Source organism: Tauraco erythrolophus, chromosome 2 (assembly GCF_009769465.1).
Source record: "Tauraco erythrolophus isolate bTauEry1 chromosome 2, bTauEry1.pri, whole genome shotgun sequence".
Lineage (NCBI taxonomy): Eukaryota > Metazoa > Chordata > Aves > Musophagiformes > Musophagidae > Tauraco > Tauraco erythrolophus.
In genome coordinates this window covers 107,783,354-107,804,145 of record NC_141466.1, presented here as the reverse complement: position 1 = coordinate 107,804,145, position 20,792 = coordinate 107,783,354, and the positions used below count along the sequence as shown (strand labels likewise).

The window sequence follows — 20,792 nt, the reverse complement described above, 5'->3', positions numbered from 1 at the left end:
TCAGCATATCTTCCTTTTCATTAAGGCTTACCTTAAAAAAAAACAACAAAGTTTCACCCCTTCCCTTTTTCCAGCATCACTACTGATATTAGTATTCTGTAAAAAATGTTTGAAGTGACAGAGTAACTTCAGTGTTTTATACAGGTCAAAATACAGAAAATAACTGCATTCCATGGGAAGATTCCCTCTGGCCCTAAAAATAACAGCAGTTGTTGTTGCTATAGCTATGGCTTACTGTCTTCTATCTTAGAAATATATCTAGCACATAAGAATACTTCAAAAATATAGAAAAAATTAAATTACCAAAATAACATAGGTCTGGAAAAATCTAGTTGGGAGATCTTTTACTACCCAGGTATTATGGAGCTAGTAGCTTTGCTCTCTTATTACATTGCAAAGAAACTAACAGAAAATGGATGGGTATTTTTACCTTTTGCCAGTAAGTAACCTGTGTCCAAGACGGAGAAAACCCAAAGTGGATTTGACACATTGCCTAACTAGCACACTCTTAACATAACTACATTATTCCAGCTCGAGTCTTCCCTACCACTCCTGTGAAAACTTTAAAATTATTGTTAAATAAAGTCACTTTTATGACACAAATAAAAGGAATGCAGAGAAACAGCATTTTACTTGTTCCTGCACAGCATCTGCACCATTCAGCACTATCGTATTTCATATGCTTTGTACTACGTTTCCTTACAGTAAATGCAGCCAGCATTTACTCTGTCCTTAGAAGACCTCAAGAAAGCGTTTTAACTGCTTATTCAAGCAACATTGATAAGAGATAGAGAGGATTGTTTGTGCAGCTGGTAAGCAGCCGTGGGTCCATGCACGGGGCCTTAAGCGCAGGCAGGTCTCAGCCTGCGTTGGGCAATAGTCACTTTGCAGAGCATCTTTTTTGGGTGTGTTTTAACCTGAGAATGTCAAAATACTGTCTCAGGTGAGCGGATTTTTTTTTCTGTAAACAGTAAACACGGTGCTGGCGTCCTGAAACGGCACCTTGAAACACGCGGCAGCTCTTCCTTGAGACGCTTCAGACTCTGTGGGGACACACGCTAATCCCAGGGAGGCGACCGCGTACGGAACCTGCTGCATTAGCACGGTGTTACAGCCATTTAAAAGAACCGCGAGTCTGAAATCAAGCGGCCTACAACCCGGAGATGGCGTTGGCCCTCCCGCGGGCCGAGGCACCCTGACAGGCTTCCCGCAGCCGCCACCCTGCCCTGGCCCAAGATGGCGGCCAAGCTTCGGCGTCAGCCTCCCGGATCAAACATGGCTCCGGGGCGCGGCCCTGGCCCTCGGACTACAAGTCCCAGGAGCGAGCGGGCGCGGGGCGCGGCCGCCGCCCGCGTAGAGTAAGCGGCGGGCCGGCCGGCAGCGCGGCGGCGGCGGGCGGAGCTGGCGCTGCCCTGGGATGACCCCCTCTGGGGGCGCCGGGGCTGCGCCGAGCCGATAGCGGGGCCCCCCTGGGCCGGGCCCGCACCCGGGCCCGCCGGCAGGTAAACCACCAGGCGGAGTCGGGGGGGCGGTGGGTCTCGGCCGGGCCCGGCCCGGCAGCCGCTTGGGTGCCGCCGTGCGCGTCCCGGCGCAAGCGGGGGCCGAGGCGGCCTTTGCGGGGGCTCCCCGCGGCTGGCGAGGCCCCAGCGCCGTTGGAACGGCCCCCTCACGGACAGCCCCGAATACCAGCTCCGTGAGAGGGGGCCGGGGAGGTCCGGGGGGTGATTGACAGTCGCTTGTTTTAAACACCCGCCATTAGCCAGAGCAGGGCCGTGGTAAACAAAACAGCCAGGGGTTTTCCTTTGCCGCGTGGTTGTGGGGGAGCACTCAGCAGGGGCTGGGCTTTTAGGAAGGGAGACTTTCTCGGCGCTTTTGCGTAAAAAGGGTGTTTGGGGAGGTTTTTGCGAAGAAGCGGCGCCTCTTCTGCTCAGCTCCATCGTAGCGCCGTGGTGCCTCGGCGTGTGTTTTGCTTCTGCGTCTGTCGAGCTCCTTCTGGTGCGCGGTGGTGGAAAGTGCTGTTTCAGGACAAGCTGGTTTTGCTGAAAGTTGTGTTATTCGCTTGGCCGAGTGGCAGCTGGGAGGTTCTCACTTCGGTTCAACTTCAGGCGTACCAGGCTTTGATGTCTTTTGCTTGTAAGCTTAAAAGACGCCTTCTGATTGAAACAATGAGGAAGCTGAGACAGATTGGTGTCACTCAGCCTTGCTTCCTGTGTTTTTGATGAGACGCGTTTGTGGGTTTGTTGTTTTTTTTTTTTTCGGGGGGAGGGAACTAAACACTAAAACCCACTTTATTTTCATGGCTTTAATCGCTAAGCTGTGGTTTTCCCACCTGGAAAAGAACTGAGAATACAAATTTAGTCTATAAGCTGGTGCCAGAGATGCTGTGAGAGTTAGTACCTCTGTTTCCCTGTCTTGTTGGCATTGTGGTTCGAGCCAAATCAAAGGCTTTTTAAGCAATTTTCTGACTGCTTGAAGGAAAGTGGGTTTCTGATTCCTTTCAGATGGCCTTATCATAAAGTTACTGCAGCATGCACAAAATGACCTTTTGTAAAGGTCATTCCACTGAGCACTTGAAAGATCTGATAGTTTAATTCAACAGGGCAGAAAGTAAATAGTTATTCAGAGGGTCAGAGTTTGGAAATTAAATGGCATTTGTAAATCTGAAGGGGAAAAAAGATGCAAGATCACAGAATCATAGAATGGTTTGGGTCAGAAGGGATCTTAAAGATCATCTAGTTCCAACCTCCCTGCCACAGGCAGAGACACCTTCCATTAGACCAGGTTGCTCAAAGCTTCATCCAGCCTGGCCTTGAACACCTCCAGGGATGAAGCATACACAACTCCTCTGGGCAACCCGTTCCAGTGTTTCACCTCTCATTGTAAAAAATGTCTTCCTTCATTTTGCATATCATTTAGATAAAGGTTTAAATATCTTATACGTATCTAAAAAGGTTTTAATATCTCCTATGTATTAACTTGTAAAGAAAGAATATCTTGTATAATATGACCAGGATAGCTTGCATCTACAGCCTTCTACAGGTGGATGTAGTTGTATGCAAGTGATGAAACCTGTGCTTTCTTTGGTAGGCACTCCATGCTGCCCCGTCACATGCAGAGGCTGGGCAGAGACTGGATCGCCCACTGGAATGGTTCTCAGATACTTGCCTTGAACAGCCCAGTTTCCAACTGTATGAGATGGGCCGGACACTATCCCTGGGCCTCGTTTCCACTTCCTGTTCCAGTTGATCTCTCAACACACTGGAGAGTTCCTCCATTTTTTGGACCTTGGAGACAATTTCAAAACTCTAATTGGCAGCTTGATAACTTCACGCAAAGTTCTTGCTTTCACCTACCTAACCCCAGTATGAAATCTGAGGGAGAAGAACCATTGACAAAGAAGAGAAGACTCAGTGGCCAGCATGATACTTCGACTCCTGAAGAAGAAACAAACTTCACTAATCAGAAGGAAGCATTGTGTCTTTCTGTAACACAGAATGAAGAAAAACATAGCAGCAAGAAAGGTAAAAGATCTTCTTTGCTTGTTTTCCTTGTTTATTTGTAATGCTAAACACATCTAACAAGTTATAAGCAATATTGCCTGCTCCTTTTGAGTTACTGTTTTTCTTGGCACCTCTCTCATGAAAACATCTGTCTTAAAAATGTTAAGAGTTTTGTAATGCTGTTTAGTCTGTAAACTTGTATTTTGTGCTTTCAAACGGTCTGCCAGAACTAGATTCACAGCGTTTGGCAGTAGAACACAGTGGATTACACGAGGGCTTGCCCAGCTGGGGATTCCTGCACTTGGTTCAAAATTGTCTGTTGCCACATCCAGTCTGTCAGCTGGGGAGCTCTTTTAAAGCAAAGAGATTTAGCTAACTTGCTGTAGGGCTGAGCTGGCCTGGCAGTTGTATAGCTTCTTTCCTTGTACTGTACCTGAGCTCATAAGCCCTGCTGGACCTGACTTGGCTTCTTTCCGAGCCAGCTGAATTATCTGTGACCTAGAGAACTGAGAATTAATGGACTGAGAATTAATGGACTGAGATTTAGTGGTGTTTGCTTCCAGTGTGGCCGTGTGATTTGGTTTTTACAACTGTATTCTGCCACTGGCATGTTAGCAAGTTTTGTGTCAGACCATGGCTAGGAAAGCAAATGGCAAATGCACTTTTCCAGATAAATACAATAAGAAGTGCAAAGATGTCTACCCAACTCAGTAACATACTTTCATGAAACTTGGAAGTGTCTGCTTTCAGCTTATTACAAATGTTATCTTCTACATAGCATCCAAATGTTTTACTGAGTATTGTGGATATTGACAGTTTTGTTCACTGTGAAACAGATAGAGGGGCACAGTCAAAATTGATCCTGTCTTGTATGAATCACTTCCTCAAAAAAAAAAAACCTGGAAGTTATATTATGACTGAAAGGGCAACTGATGCCATCAGCATCCCAAAGGGATTTTTGGACACAAATATCCATAAGGCTTAGAAGCATCATGCTCACCTTCAGGAGCTGAAGGAAGGAAGTTTGCTATGTGCCTTTATTGCCGAGTCCTCTCTCAACCCCCTTATCAAGTACATTTTGACATACCTTTACCTGAGAGTAGTTAGCAGTATGGTCCTTCCTAGTTATCTTTTGTTTGCATCTTGTAAGGTGACAGTAATTAAAGATACCTTCTGAGGAGCAACATGGCCTCTCTCCCACTATAGAAACAGTACTTAAAGCCTTACTATGTTTATTGCAAATACTAGATAAAGTCTGAATAATGTAAGCACAGCAATGAAATTTACTACCGAAGCAGGGCGGGTACTAACAGCTATAGGTGCAGTCTGCCAGTAGTTGATTGCACAGATAACCAGACCTCGGCATGCTCTCGGATGAGGTGAGACATAAAGGCTGAAAGGCTTCTTTGTTCGTGAGTTTTGTGAGTGGAGAAATGCATATCTGAAAAATAATATAATGGTAATGGTTAATAATAATCATATAAGGTTACTAATAGTAAGTATGAAACTAGGAATGGCAGAAAGGCAAAGTAAGCTTTTTCAGAAGTTCTTGGTAATTCTGAGGCTTGTTAGTTTTTTAATTTCTCAACCTCACTGAGGGAAATCGGGTTCATTACCTGTTTTAGGACCCCTGTAATGGACCCTGTTGCAGCTGATGACTGAGTTTGTCAGACTATACACGGGCTAGATGTGAACCTCCGTTCCTAAGACTCTATTAGTCATGGATAGAGAGATCAACAAGATGCCCATATGCTGCTCTAAAGGGTATATCCCAGGCTGACATACCCTATCTCCACTGAGAAGGTAGTGGCAGAAGGGAACGTAAGACTATGTCAACAGACTGGATTTGGCTTACCAGTTCAACAGCCTTTCTACAGGGAGCAGGGTGGTGTAGCGTGACTGCAACAATCTCCTTAGGACATGCCAGTTTCCTAATTTCAAAGCAGTTTCAAATCCAGGGCATATAATGGTTTTGTGCTGTGTTTTGTTTTTTTTTTGAGTTTGTATTGGTTTTTACTGATGCTTATATAAAGCTCATTTTAAACAGGAGTCCAGATCACTGCTAATCAAATAAGCTTTTAGCGTTGCTTAAGCAATTTGAAAGGCAAATAGTTGTCAGTAGAATGATTTCTAAGAGCAGTAGAAGTCATATGGTGTATTACATAACTCTTTCTGCTTCGTGTGTTTCTAACAGGAACAGTCAAAAGACACTGGGAGTATTTCTGTCAACATAGTAGGACGACGAAAATCTGTGAAAATAAAGAAACTGACCAAAGCAATGCAGAAAGTGAGGCAAAATTTGATTTTACAGTCATGTCCTACAATATCCTCTCACAGAATTTGTTAGAAGATAACTCCCACCTGTACAAACACTGCAGGCAACGCTTGTTAATCTGGACATACAGATTTCCCAACATCCTACAAGAAATCAGACAGCTGGATGCAGATGTGAGTAGAAAATGAGCATGTGGATGTTTCTTAAGAACTGATAAACCAGAGTAGCGAATTGTTGCTGTTCTTTATTTTGATAAGTGGACTGTCTAGTGAATCCAGCTGAGCTTTTAGTTATGTCATCCTTAACAGTAGTTTTGATTTATGGTTATAAAATTAATGTATTCTGTGTGATCTGAACTTACAGCAAAGGCAAACTCTGCTGTATATGTCACTCATAGTTGCTTTTTTTTGTCTATAACTTCCCGGAATGGTCTTTTTGACATGACTTTGTTCTGCTGATACATTACAATTTTTTTATAATTTCAAAATCACCTTTCATCACATAAAACTTTCTCAGTCTGTGCCTAGAGTGCTGTAAATAAGTCATTGAACATAAGAACAGCTGTACTTGCATGGGCCAAAGGTCCACCTAGTTTAGTGTCATGTTGGTAGCAGTAGCTAGTGGTAGCTGCTTAGAGGAGGAGAATAGGGCACCTTTCTCCAGGGGATAGTCTCAACTTCGAGGACTGTACAGTTTAAGAAGCTCCAGCACTGGAGGCTCTTTAATTGTGCCATAAGTTATTTAGTGTAAAGGACATGCAAGACCAAATAGTAGGTCATTATTCACAAACATTTTGCACACCGGGCTTTTGTGGATGAAAAATCGTATGCATGCACACAGGACAGTCAAATTAAGGCAACCTCCAGGACTGGCATTTTCTAACTTCCAGGTGTGAGACTTTGACTTCATGTTTGTTTAGGCAGTAGTTACACCAAGTGTCTGTATACTCAGTGAATTAAAAGTCCCTTTCTAAAATCTGACTGCTCATCCTTCAGAGCCGTTTCTTAGATCAGGTAATGGAGAACTTCTAATCATGTCTTAAGTCCTTTATTTGGAAGACGGACTCAAATGTTTTCCTTTTTTTGAGTTGTACAAGTACTGGAGTAATGATACTGCTATGTGAATCTCCATTTTCTTGAGATTAGTGTTCAAAGTTGAGATAAAGATGCAGATGCTAATACTATTCATGTGAGACTGACCCAAAAGTATTCCTCTCAAGTGTTCATTTATCTCTTCATCTGATATTCTGCACTATTTGACTTGTGAACAGGCTTGCTGTTCTTTACTGAAACATAACTCTGAACTTCTGTTCATATTAGGGTTTGAAAAAATACCTTACTGTGTTCTTGGTTGGTTGTGGGGTTTTTTGTTTGTTTCTGAGGACAGTTATCACTTATTGGTAATCAGGAAGTCAAGTCATTAAACTTTTCACTTCATTAAAGGTTTGGTGATAGAATCCAACCTGTTCATGTCAGAAAACGGTATTAAAAAAAATCCAAGTAGTTGTATTAGGAAAGCCACAGAAAAACTGCTTTGTACTGTTTGGAAAATGCAGATATGTTAGTACATAGCCAGGAAGCTGGAGATTAAAGTCCCCTTCAAGCTCTTCCTTTCTTCCTCATAAATTTATACATACTGTATATATGTATGTATCTTTACGGTGAGATACATTAGTGGGCTTTCTGGGAGGAGCATTGGGCAGAGGGAGCCTGGTGTGAGAATCTTCCTGGTGCTATTAGTGGTTAACAGACAGTTCTCCAGCATGGAAGGGCTGGAGCCAAAGTCACCCCCTCTAGCAAAGAGCAGTTCAGTTCAGGGTACTTGCGGAGTCACACAATGCAGCACCCGGGTAGTGAGCTGATTCCTTGTATTGCATGGATTGAGTCATGGTGAGCAGCTGCTCGCAGGCTCTCGTAGGTGCAGGTGCCCTTGGTGCAGAGAAAGTTCTTGCTAAAGAACGTAGACTTTAACTGATGCATTGCTTTGAACAGTAACCTTAAAGTGAAGCAGAGACTTCCGAATATTGCTTGAGATTTGATTCTCCTTTGAGACCTTGAATAAGCTAGAGTCAGCTGGGTAAGCAAAGTCTGTTCCTGCAGTTCAGCAGGCAGTACTTGCTTGTTGCCCTTCAGGAACTCAGTCCTTTGTGAGAACCCCAGGGTGTTTGTAAATCCGTGTGTTACTGCAGTGGCCAGGGAGAAGATTCCAAGATGCTCAGAGCTCTCTTAATGGAGTATTTTGAGGTTGATCTTTGGTTCAGGTTGTCATAATATGGAAACTTGTCCATGCTGTAGTTAATTAAAAGTGTGCCCTTGGTCTCTTCATCCCACTGCTCTGGCATTTAGCCGTCTCCTAAACTGCTGAGAATGTATTAGCAGGTCCCTACTTTGATTAAATTTAATTTCACTTCTGAAAATTTATGTCTGAGAAAGGATGAGAGCAATTGGGGCCCTCTTCACAATCTTAAAGAGCATTTTCTGTAGGAGAGTGAATCCTTTCATGGGATTATGGAGACAAAAAGCCTCTGAATTTTTGGGTTTTTTTAATACCTATGTAGACTGGCCAATAGAGATATGATATGTAATATTTTAATATACTTACTATTATCTTTTAATTGTAAACTTTTGCCCTAGGTACTCTGTTTACAAGAAGTCCAAGAAGACCACTATAGAACAGAGATCAAGCCAAGTTTGGAATCCCTGGGTATGATGAAACTCTCAGGACGCGTACATTGTCTTCCCCTCACCCCAGTACTATTTTCCTCAAAAAACTGTTTTGGGTTATAGAATCAAGTCTCCTGCCATCATATGCAACAGTGTTGTGTAACCTCTTTTATAAAGTCATCAAGTGCTTTCTTGAAACTACCTTAGTGTTGTCTACCAGTATTTCTGTTGGATAGATTTTTCTAGGATATGTCTTTTCTGGCTTGAAACCTTCCAAGTATCGGCACTAGATGTTATCCATGGTCAGTTTATATTCATTAGTGTTTATACTGGTACTGTCAGTCAGCCTAAATAGCGCTGCCTTATCGCTCTCCCATGTGAATTTATGTTAAGGAACATGCTGCTAGAGCTGTGATTCCATGGTGGTTTAAAGTGATCTAAATCTTTTGTGGCCTACACCTCTTTCCAGTCCCAGGGCCCCGCTCTCTTCCTGGCACTGGTACGTGTCTGATGCCAGGAGGAGTCAGTTCAAGGAGCAGCACTGGACTGATACTTTTTTCTTTCTTGGTTAGTTGGTGATAGTCTAGCTCCCAGAATTGAGTGTTTCTAAAGAAGGTAGAGTAACAGCAGTACTGATTTAAATACACTTGAAATGTGAAACAGCAATATAAGGCCAGGCTCACGTGGGCAACTGAGCTTCCTACTGCCAACATGAAGAACTGGAGCTTGTTGTAACTCTTCCTCTTCCCCTCCTTGCTCCCAGATTCATGTCCTGCCCCTTCTCCTAGGCTAGTTCTGGCACTCACTAGACCTTTACCTTGGTGAAATCCACCAGTCCAGCAGAATGCTGTCCAGACTCCTATTATTTTCCTGGATTAGTTTTCTGTTGGCTTACTGAGTTAACAGTAAGTGGCACAACAAGTGGCAGGAGCACTTGGCCTGGAGCTGAGGGAGAGGAGTGGGAATCCCCTGTTCCAGCCCTGATGTGCACTCAGAGGTCGACCCACTTCACTTCATGGGGCTGTATTACTTGCATTCATACGGCATGGGCTTGGCAGAGAAGCATTTTAAAACAGCAAAAATTAGATACTGTTTCAACATCATTAGTTTTTTCTTACATAGGTATGGTCTCATTAAAACCTGCATTTCACCTCTACACAAAATAAAGGCCTTTGCAAATTACTGTTTTCAGATGGACTTGTTTGATCTCTGATACTGTCATTTGATAAATGTCTCAGTTTCCCTGTTGAAAGCTTGCCTCTTGCTGCTAACTGGATAATTACGTAATTGTGGATAAAGAGATGTTTGAGACCTTTGTTCTATGAATCATTTTAGACAGTGATTTATGACTTATAGTGATTATTGCTTTTGACTGGAATGCTTCACTGGTATTATTCCTAAACCATTGTGGTAACATCCAGAAAAACTTCAATACACAAGTCCACTTTTATGTGACTTGTGGGTTTTTTTTTTGTAGTTTTGGTTTGGGATTTTTTCCACATAAGAAGAAGAAAATGCCTAGTATCTTAAACTATGTAGATACTTGCACATCATAAAAGGTACAAGGCCAAGTTTCCTGTAGTATCTAAGCTGAAGCTAGACAGGAAAGAAAGCCTGTGAACTTTACATAGTCTTTGGTAATCCAGACTGGGTGTTGACTGCATAGTGAGAAAAGTAGTGTGAGGCTTTTCCAATTATATATTTTTTTAAATAATCTCTATTTATACAATGGTATTTTATGTTTTTAATTACCTTTCTTGCAGGGTATCACTGTGAGTATAAAATGAGGACAGGGAGAAAACCTGATGGCTGTGCTATTTGCTTCAAAACTTCCAAATTTAGCCTGATCTCATCAAACCCCGTGGAGTTTTTTCGCCATGATATTCCGCTCTTGGACAGGGACAACGTTGGACTGGTGTTGCTTTTGCAGCCTAGATTTCACTGTAAAACTAATGCTGCAGTCTGCATAGCCAATACGCACCTGCTGTATAACCCAAGGCGAGGGGACATCAAACTGACCCAACTTGCAATGCTCCTGGCAGAGATTGCTAGTGTTGCCCCTCAGAAGGATGGTATCTTCTGTCCCATTATCATCTGTGGTGACTTCAATTCTGTTCCTGGTTCCCCACTGTACAGATTTATAAAGGAAGGGAAGTTAAATTATGAAGGACTTGCTATAGGGAAGGTAGGCTATACTTTTCACTTCTCACAAAAAAAAATATTGTTAATGCTGATTAAAGAGAAATATTTAATTTCTGTGGTGCTAGCATGCCATAGCAGGGCTTGAGATTTGTTTCCATTGCAGTACCAATCTTGGTGCCCTTTATGCAGTCTGCAAAGCAAAAGTTACTGCGGAGTTCCTAAAATAAGCTTGGGTATATTAGCTGTGCCTGACAGAATATTGAACGTGCTTCTAGCATTCCGAAATTAAAAACTCACAAACAAATTAAGTGTTCTTGAAAGGTAGTTCTCCACAGGATGATTGTATCACTGTGCTTAAGTGTCCCAGTCTTTAAGTAGGATAAAATATCTACTTCATCAAATATCTACTGTGTACTCCATGGAAAGATGATTCTTATTTTAGTTAAACTTTGAATTACAGTGGTTAGAATAATTGTAGAAGCAAAAACACAATTAGATGCTGAACCTAAACTGTTTCAGGTTAGATGTTTTTTTGTTGGAAGCTCTTGTATGTACCTGCTCGATGTGTCAAATGCTATTCAATAGAAAGTAACTGGAGTACATGCAATGAGAAAACATGGGAAAAAAAAAACCAACATAGCCCCACTGGTGTTTGTTGCTAGTGGGTAGTAGTTTCAAGACCCACTTCGACTTGATTTGCTCCCAGAAGAATCAGCATCATGAAGATAAAGTAATTGTCTCCTAGGGAGCTATATATACTCGGTCCTTTTATGTTGCTAAAAGTGGTCTTGGTAGTCTCTCAGCTTAGTGTTACAAGAACTATCTTGAAAATTGGGTAGCTGCAAAACACTTGGTAAGAGTAAACAAAGGGGGTGTACATAAGGGGTGGTGTTATTTTTACAGAGATTTGACAAGCCATTATAAAAGATTTATTCTAGGGGTCTGGGGTTTAAACGTTGCCAAAAAAAAGAGTCTGCTCATTTTATTTTTTTATTTTTTTAATCAGATTTCTGTCTGAATAAAGCTCATGTTGTCTTTCTTAGGTCTCTGGACAAGAACAGTTTCCAAGGGGACAAAGAATCTTATCCATTCCAATTTGGCCAAAAAAATTAGGTATTTCGCAAAACTGTGTATATGAAATAAAACAGCAACAAAAAGAAGAAGATGCAGGTGAGTTTCTAGGTTGATGAATTTTGTGGTCCTTTGGAAGTATCATTCAGGTAGCACTGAAAAACAGATCTGTTCTAGTGGGGGGAAAAAACAGCTTGCAAAACTGCCTTGTTGGGCTCGTTAATGTGTAAAGTGATTTGTTCACATAAACATTTGCGAATTTGAATCTTTAGAATAGAAATTTGTATTCACCAGGAGCTGGTGTGAAATATTTGAACTGAGTTTGCATCATGAAAGCCAGTTGTGCTGTGACTGGGAAAAGAGAGATGGAGGAATGCAGCACATGTATGTAGCATGAACCTATGTTCTGCTTCAGTGTTTATGTATTACAGTGCAGGCACTTTATGGAATAAGTGGAAAAAGCAAGTGGTTGCTTGCTGAGTATTATTACATCTTTCATCCATCATTTTTTCTTTGACAGAAAAACAATTTTAAATGAATGGAACATAATTTGAAAGGTCTTTGGAGGGTATCTTACTCATGGAACAGAAGAATTTAATCCAGCTTTGTGAATTGTATCTTGCCTGCTGAAAAAAAAATAAGTCTACTTAAAGATACCTTTTTCTGTAGCTTTTCAATATTGGTCTTGCCTATATCCTATTTTTAAATGTAAATTGAATGTATTTTTATTTTGCAGGAGAAAAATTGGAAGCAGCAAAACTGGACAATGCTCAGGAGATTGTAATAGCGCCTGAAAAGTATGTGTTGGGGGGGGGGGAAATAGAAGCCCTTGACTGGTTCCTAGTTTACCATACTTGTATCTGATTTCAGGTGTGAATACAAGATGCCCACCCAACCCAGTCTGCCCATCTGGCAAAAAGTCATCTTCCATTTAAACAAGAAAAGCTCATCAGACAGCAAAAGACTAGAACTGGAAATAATGGAGTGTGTGTTCTTGTGGGAACTTGCAGATGTTATTTCAGAATGCAGAGGCAAGGTGTCAGTGCTGTTTAGAGGGTACTTTCTGTCTGCTTATGCTTTTGATGTTTTTTTGTCACTGCTTAGCATAAACAGGACATTCTGCTGTGTAGTGACACGGTAGGAAAGCTGTGAACTTCAGTCCAGTTGCAGGAACCGTGTTTTTGAGACATCAACAAAAACCCCCAGTGTTGTCCAGCTCCTTAAGTGTTGGCACTTCTCTCTCTTTTTACTCTTTTTGAGACTCTCTTTTACTCTTTTTGAGATACTGGCTTATGGATGCTAATAAATCCTATAATACAATGTGAAATTGGGATAAAGGAGGGAAAGGAACTGGAAAGATGATAAAAATCTTCCTTGTCAAGAGTTTTGTGGGAGAATTTGAAGTTCTTTGAGGCCCAGAAACTTGGAATATTAACGGATTTGGTAGTACAGTTCTTAATTGGATCAAAACATTTGCTTGTTAAACTGAAGGAGGAAGCCACCACTAGACTGAGAAGGAAAATGTAACTGTCTTTTGAAAGGAAGAATATATCTGCCTTTACAAAACTGATAAAGGCATTTGAAATCAGGCATAGAAGAAGGAAATTGCCCTAACTGTGTATGTGTGATGCCAGGCTCCAAGTCAGCCAATTCTTATAAGAAATGAGATCTTGGTATCACTGCAGATAGTTATATTAAAATTACACTTGGTGATTCTTGGTGATCAAAAAGCTAACTAATGGCATTTCTGAGAAAAGTAGATAACAAGACAGGAAGCCCTATTCTACAGTGAAAATCCATAGCATACTACGTGTTGAACGCTGCTTGCAGGGGTTTTTGCCTCATCTTAAAAAAGATGTCATGTGACAAGCAGAAACTACTACCTTTCTGTGTTATACCAACTGATGTGTTTGTCAGTCTTCTCTGTCAGGCAGGTGACATGCTGATACTCACCTTTTTTTTTTTTTTTTTTTAATTGCTTGGTTTTTAACCAGAACACATTGCAGCTCAGGTTTAAAACACAGGTGTGCAAGGTGAGGCAGGTACAGCCGAGGGTTGGATGGTTTGCAGAGCTGATGGGAACAAATGGCTGGGAGGGAGAGAGGAGCTCTTTTGCTGAAAGGTGCAGTTTTGCAGTTTGCTTTTGAGATTGAAGAAACAGGTGTGACAAGATGGGCTGAACTGAAAAGGAACAGACTTGACAGATGAGGAGGAGAAACAAAATGGGAGCCTGAGTGCAGGAAAGATTAGGCATAGCCTAACTTGAAAACACATGATACCTTTAGTTTAGGGGAGGAAAAAAATACCCTAAAAATCTTAATTTCTCTATATGCTGAAAAGCTTGGTTGAGTTCATAGTTTGTTGCTTTCATATAAGCTGCTCTCATGGACACTTGTACCCATGTGCTGAATGAGGACATGTGAAATCTGTAAAGTGTAGATGGAGGTGAAAGCTATGTATACCTAAAGTGTCATTTAAGCCAGTTTTGATAGGCATCTGCCTTTTACTTGAAAAAACTGCCTCCGTTTTGCCTTCAGATATTTAGGCCACAAACAGAAAAGGCTATGGGATTGACTGCATGGGAGAAAAGCTAGTTTGTATATCCTGATAATTCATTTTGTTTGCAACCAGGAACTACTTGGTATTTCTTCATTGCTTATTCTTTCTAGGAAAGTCAAGAAAAAAAAAATTCTTTTCTTTGGTTCCTGTTTAGGTTGTCTTCAAAATTGCAGCACCATTTTAAATTGTCTTCAGTCTATTCTCATTACTTTCCTGAAACTGGGATACCAGAAGTAACGACTTGTCACTCCCGAAGTGCCGTCACTGTGGATTATATTTTCTATTCTGCAGCAAACGATGATACTGCTACCCAGCCAGGTAAAAGAAACCAACTTTTAATGATTATTCACAAATGCTAAATTGGGAACATTTGGATGCTGTTCTAAGGGAAATGTAGTGATAATTTAAGCCATATGAAGTACCTCGGAGGTTCATGGTGGTGCTTTGAATGTCAGCTGTTACCTGAGAAACGTGGCGGGGCTTGTCCACTCACTACAATTGGACTTGTAGTGCCACACAAGGCAAACTTTTTCACCTAACTGAACATTCCTGTAGCTGTCATCTCAGCATGGAGACAAGAGCTGAGGCTACAGAAAGGCAGCACTGTAAGTAGCACCTGGGAAGTACTGCTGTCAGTAACTCACGCAGGGCTTTAGTGGCCAGACCTACAATGAAGCAGTGTTTCCAATCATCTAATTGACAAAATGGTGAACGGCAACTTATGATGTGCATTAAAACTGATAAATGAACTAGTTCTTAGAAAGTTACTTTTCCGATAGTCTTGATGTAATGTCTGTCAAGTAACTGACCTCCGTGGCTTTTGCTGTGAGAGCAGCCACTTGCCCATGCCCAATTGTCACTCTCTGGATTGCAGTTGCAGCTAAAACTCACCAGATGGTGCAAGAAAGACATGGTACCTCTGCGGGTGTGTTTCTGGCTGGGTAACAGTGCTATCCTTCACTGCATTTGTGTTCTTACCTTGGATACTTCTGAGCACTGCACTTGCCATGTCATCATTAGTTCTGTGTTTTATGCCATCATCAAAGGTCATTGCACAGCACAGTGCTATCAGATAAATGGCTCTGCAGAACTTGGAGCAAAGAAACCTGGATTCCGCTCCGGCTCCCACTGTAGATCACAACTGATTTTTATAAACTAACATTGTTTTTGGTATGTGAAATGAAAATACAGCCTTTGTCTCTCACACCTTGAGACTAGATTGTTAAAATTCATGGAGTCAATGCACAAGAGTCTTATTTGTCATAACATGCACAGTAAATGCCACCTTAATGCAAAATACCAAATGTAAAAGCTTCACAATACAGAAATAAAAACTAGGATATGAGAATTATCTAAATGACTTCTGAATGCTGTGTTATTTAATGGAGTGCTTTGTGATTTCAGAGTGCACCCCTCTCTAAAATTCAATCCTAATTCAGCTGCTTATGTATTCAGTTGCAGTATCATTGTCCCAGCAGAGCTACAGCACTTTTTTTCTTTCTGCACTTGTTTTTCAAATAGATTCTTCACCCCACATCAGAGTACAGAATGGGATTGAACTTGAGTTTTCCAAGTAGTTTAAACTGGTGTAGTTTCTATTGATTAGTTCTTAGAAACTAAATAATAGTCCGGATTTTCAGTTTTCTGATGACCCGGGCCTCTGTATTAAAAGTTGTGAAAGTCTGAACGAGTGAGTATTAAATGTGGTCTAGGCTGACTCATTGCTTTTTTTCCATTTAAAGGTTTTTTTTTTTTGGAAAGTTTTTTCTGCTTTAGCCTGTGTTACGCTTATCCAAGTATTTGGTTTGGTATTCAGAATTTGCTGTGAAAGCAGGGTTCAGTGTCTACCCAAGTCCTGCAGGACTCAATTTTGCTGGTTCCAGAGTGCTCTGAGCTGCATGCAGACCAAGCTCCATAGCAACAAACTGCTCCTTTGGAGATGTGCAGGTGCTGTGCTAAATGATAAATTTGGCTCAAGAGCTGGGTGGACGTGTGCTCTAGAGCTACCGAGACATCTTCACAGTAAAAAACGCTTTTCTTCAGAGCAGCAGTAAACAGCTGCTGGGTTTTAAGAGAACTGGAAAGCTGGCAGGTGGCAAAGGAGGGAAGCTATTGAACTATCTGAGGAGTTTAACAGTTGCTGGATAATCCTTTAAAATTTGCCTACTGGTAAGCTAGTACCAGGTTCAGCCAGGAAGTTCTGAAATTGCTGATCACTTTCATACAGAAAATATTTTTGTCAGTTACAGCTGCCCTTTGTGCTGGTCCTGAAAGCACTCGGGCTGCTCAGTATCATCTCTGCGCTCTGAGAGCAGTAGCTAGGGTTGCTGAATAGTCGTCTCGCTCAAGAAGTCTAAAAGTTAGACACATCATGGAAGGATCTCATTCTCAGTGGAATTTCTTTACTTGAGTTGGAAAAGTTTCTTACTTTCTCTTTGCTGATGATAGTTTTCTGGTTTGTTTTTTTAATGAAGACACAAATATTTTTAGTATAGTGTAATAATAAGGTGTAATAATAGCAAAGCTGTGAGTCATCTTCCCCTCTTCCATGAGCCATGTGGTGTTTCTTGGGGAGTGGGGGAGGATTTCTTTTGTGCTGGTGTTTTTTTGTTTGGTTGTTTTGGGGTTTGTGAGTTTTTTCTTTGTGGGCTGTTGTTTGGGGTTTTTTTTTGTAAGCAGCTATAGGAATAGGTAGCAGGAAATAATGGAGGAAGATCCCTTTCTTACGATGAACATTTAGGAGGGGAAATGCCAGAAAGCTTTCATCCTTATGAGCAAGAGTTCCTGTATGACTTGCCTGCTGGAGAACCGTGTACTTGAGGATACAGAAATAAAACGTTATGTGAACCAGTAACTCTCAAAAGATGCTTCATTTTGCAAGTGTCAGCTCTGTTTAGCAATGTCATTGTGCTAGAGTATAGGACTGGACTGTGTGAGACTTTGAGGGGAGTTACAATGAACAAATAAATCCCTTTCCCTTTCTACCTCAATTTAGCCCTCCACAAACTTTCTGAGTACTTTGAGCTCTAATGATGAGAAGTTCTACTGCGAGAGTAATAGTAAACAAGAATTTCTGAACTGCCTTATTGGTAATTTTGCATGGAACGATAATGACTTCAGATTATTTCTGCCATACTGTTTTCTTCCTCCTGCATATGTATCAATGTGTGATTTTTAGCCCATGATGATGAACTTCATTTTTCACTACTTTTTTTTTTTTTTTAACCAGGAGGAGAGGATTCTTTTCGTGGAGGTCTGAAACTTCTTGGCAGGCTGGCACTTCTAACAGAGAAAGATCTTTGGACTGTTAATGGTCTTCCCAATGAAAATAACTCTTCTGACCACCTGCCATTGCTAGCAGAATTCAGGCTTATTGAACGGTAATATCCAAAGGACTTTCTGTGTCAGTGAAGTTACCTTCACCTTCTCTCTTCATGTGATTATTTTATTTTTTTTAAAAGGTTAATTCAAGCGCTGCTGGTCCGGTTTAAATAAAGTTTGCCTGCATGCTGATTTGTTAGTGTTGTGTAAAGTAGACTTTTTAAAGAACTTTTTTTTTAAAAATGTTGGAATTACTTTATGAAGTCTTTAAGGCAAAAAGAAGATTTTACATTAGCTTCCTCTTTGATAATGGAAAACATCTGTGCCAGTCTCAAAATGGCATTATTTTTCACAGAGATGCTGTAAATGGTTTTTATTGTAAATCACAGTAAAACTGATTATTCTCTAAGAACTGTGTGCTTCTTCAAGTAAAGGGGAGTGAGTTTGTGTGCACGTCACAACTTTATAATGAACTGAAAGAAGTGTCTACAGAGCAACTTTGTAGTAAGACATTACTACCTAAATACTTCTGTGAGGGAATTTCCTGTTACCAAGAGTGCAGTCAGGGCAGAGGCTGCAAGATTGGGCTTCCAAAGGAAGAAGATAGCTTTGCACTAAGCTTATATATAGGTAGCATTCACTGGAATCTTTTTAAAAGTATCTGAAATAAAACCAAGTTTAATGAGCATGAAAACTTACAGGAAACTTCATTGATCTACTATAAGAAGAAAAAAAAATCAGCCCTTAACCTCTTGAGGCTTCATATAGATTGAACAACTGGAGGAAGGTTGGGGTTTTTTTTCCATTTAGTTATTAAAAATGTCAAGTTGTATATTGAAATGACAGATCCTGAGGTATTAAATGACCAAGATTTTATATTTAGACTCACAATGCACTGATAAACATTCTGTGCAAAATATAATTTGCAAAATAAAAAAAGACTGCCTGAATAAGAAACTTCCAGGGAGGCTGGAAACAAGTCTTGTATCTTGGTCAAACTACATATGGATATGTATGTAAAACTGACTTAAAAGTAATGCTTAGAGAATTGTCTTTCAGTGTAGTGCTGGAAAACCTGCTCCCATGTTCCTGAAGTCACATTCAAATGCATTTGTCTCCCAGACACACCTCTTTGTTTTTCTCCAACATAACTTTTGGAATTTTCATCTGGGTTTCCTTTTCCTGAATGCAGAGTTACAATTGTGATTACTTCGTGCTTTGAGAGTAATCCAGGAAGTACAGTAGTAGTAATCACAAAAACAGTTGAATTGCAAAAGTACTTTGATCTTACATTGAAAAAAAAATACCAAAGTACCTACCAAACCATTCAGCTTAAATTGCTTGGAATTTGGAAGGGGCCTATTTTTCTTGTAAGCAATTGTGACTGAGGAGCTGTCCTCTACTTGTGGTGAACAGTCAAGTTAATGCTGTAGATGACTACCTATTCAATACTGGACTCTATTCAGATATTTAAAATCAGATATTCTCAAAGCTGCAGCCAATAGATGCAAGCATACTTACCAAGCTGCAACAAATTTCTGGCACTTATTTAGGCCAGGCCAAACACCTCATTATTTACAGTGCTGGCTTGAATCTGGAGTTTTTAATGCTCATTTAAAAGCAAATGTTTTGGACTTGCTGATCAATGGTTTCCATATTTGGCTTGTATTCAGATATTGTGTGTTGCTGTGACATTTTTTCAATGGCCAAATTCCTCAAGGCAGTAAAGATGGTATTCTGAAAACCATCTCCCACTTCCCTGGTAACCACATGAAACCATTAAGACAGGAAGATATATTTGTTCTACTTGATTAGTGTATGTTGTTATTAAAGGACTATAATAATTTGCTTCCCTTTACAAAAGGGGAAACTGTCACCTCAAGTGTTTTCTTCCATTTTGATGACAATACCATGGGCAAAGGTGCTACTGAAAGAAAAAGCGGAAGCTGCTTGACACAATGCAGTTAGTGCTGCTAGTTCAGGGGTTTTTATTGTTCCCTGACCAGGTATTTTCAGGGTTTAGAAACTTTTTTCAGTCTTTCTTTGTGTAACCCATTAATGGTTAGCTATAGGGTAGGTTTAAGGGCTCTATGTTCAGTGATTTCTTTGTAGAATAATGAATGAGGTAGGTATTTAACAATCTTTAGAAAGTCTGCTTTAGTTCATTCCCCTTTGTCCTGTCTTGATTTTAGAAACAACTTAGATCTTTTCTGGAATAGAAACCTGGACAGGACAAAAAAAAAAACTGAAGTCATTTTAAAAAAGACTACCATGATATTTTATTGAAGTTTCATGCTCTGCATAAACATACAAGTGATTTTTTTTAAAAAAGTCATGCATGTTTTCTACACTATTTGACTACTTTACAGTAAGTTAGAAGAATAGTCACTAGAATCACACTTAAGACAAATGCCATCATAAGCAAGTTTCAAGAGAATAGGTCAGCTGAACTCCAAGAACCAAAGGCAATTTCTCACACACCTCTACAGCATTAAAGTTTCAGTATAAGTTAGAGGTTAAGAGAAAATAACTCAAATTGTGCTGGACAATGGTAAGAACTATACACCAACCACTGTTACTTGAGCTGAAGTAAACCATGGTTTCATAGAAGAACACTTGCAACATATCAGGTAACCTTGTGCTATAGAATACAGCTGATCAAAGTAAGTTTTCACATCATTTTACCCATGAGAAATCTAAGGGATACATGAAAAAAAAATTGTTTAGGTCACAAGAGACTGAGCAGCACAAAGTTTAAAACTGAAACTGCATCTGATGTCAAATTACAAAAGAATTTCTACTAAAAGAGTGTTTACCTCTTCGATTTCACTCCTGAACAAAAAAAATTCCTATTGTGAACACAGGAGTAGACAAGTTTGCAGAAAGAGGGATGGGAAAGGCCTCCCTGTAATTGATATGGTAATCTCATATAAAGAAGTGTAATACATTTGAAAAGTCTTCTTTCTAGACCTTCTGAAGTCTAATTAGTAGAAAGCCTTTTATTGTTTGTAGAAGGTTGCTGGGTGTCCATGTTGTCTTCCTGTCCTTGGTAGGTGAGATTCATTGACTTTTTTGAGCAATGAGGTCTACGGGCAAGTGATCATCTCCTTCTGTATTCATTCAATTGCTGGCTGATATAAGTGTTCTAGGAGCTTAAATCATTCAATGTGTCATTATTGTCACTGTGTTACAACGTCCTGTCTTCATCGAGATCCCAAAAAAGTAAGTGCCCAGGAGGGGAGGTACACAAGGCCCATGGCA

At 40.5% G+C, this 20,792-nt stretch overlaps 1 protein-coding gene across 2 annotated transcripts; it reads left to right on the top strand.

Annotated features, from left to right (window-relative positions):
• Nucleotides 1–923: 923 nt before the first annotated feature.
• Nucleotides 924–17,937, top strand: ANGEL2 (angel homolog 2). 2 transcript variants are annotated; one of them, XM_086631713.1, is made up of 9 exons: nucleotides 924–943; nucleotides 3,088–3,521; nucleotides 5,695–5,948; nucleotides 8,409–8,478; nucleotides 10,202–10,623; nucleotides 11,624–11,750; nucleotides 12,388–12,448; nucleotides 14,365–14,528; nucleotides 17,440–17,937. In XM_086631713.1, the coding sequence occupies exons 1-9, from the start codon at nucleotides 924–926 to the stop codon at nucleotides 17,592–17,594; spliced, it is 1,707 nt and encodes a 568-aa protein (XP_086487839.1). In that variant the 3' UTR covers nucleotides 17,595–17,937. The 2 variants fall into 2 exon arrangements, with proteins under 2 accessions (XP_086487839.1, XP_086487840.1); XM_086631714.1 differs by lacking the exon at nucleotides 924–943 and adding an exon at nucleotides 1,488–1,502.
• Nucleotides 17,938–20,792: the final 2,855 nt, after the last annotated feature.

What these genes read in the sequence shown, in the direction of transcription:
- ANGEL2 (XM_086631713.1), top strand. Translation starts at nt 924, where the DNA reads ATGTCAAAATACTGTCTCAG. An exon ending in ATGTCAAAATACTGTCTCAG is followed by an intron (nt 944 to 3,087) that starts GTGAGCGGATTT and finishes TTTCTTTGGTAG; the next exon opens with GCACTCCATGCTGCCCCGTC. An exon ending in TGATACTGCTACCCAGCCAG is followed by an intron (nt 14,529 to 17,439) that starts GTAAAAGAAACC and finishes TTTTTTAACCAG; the next exon opens with GAGGAGAGGATTCTTTTCGT.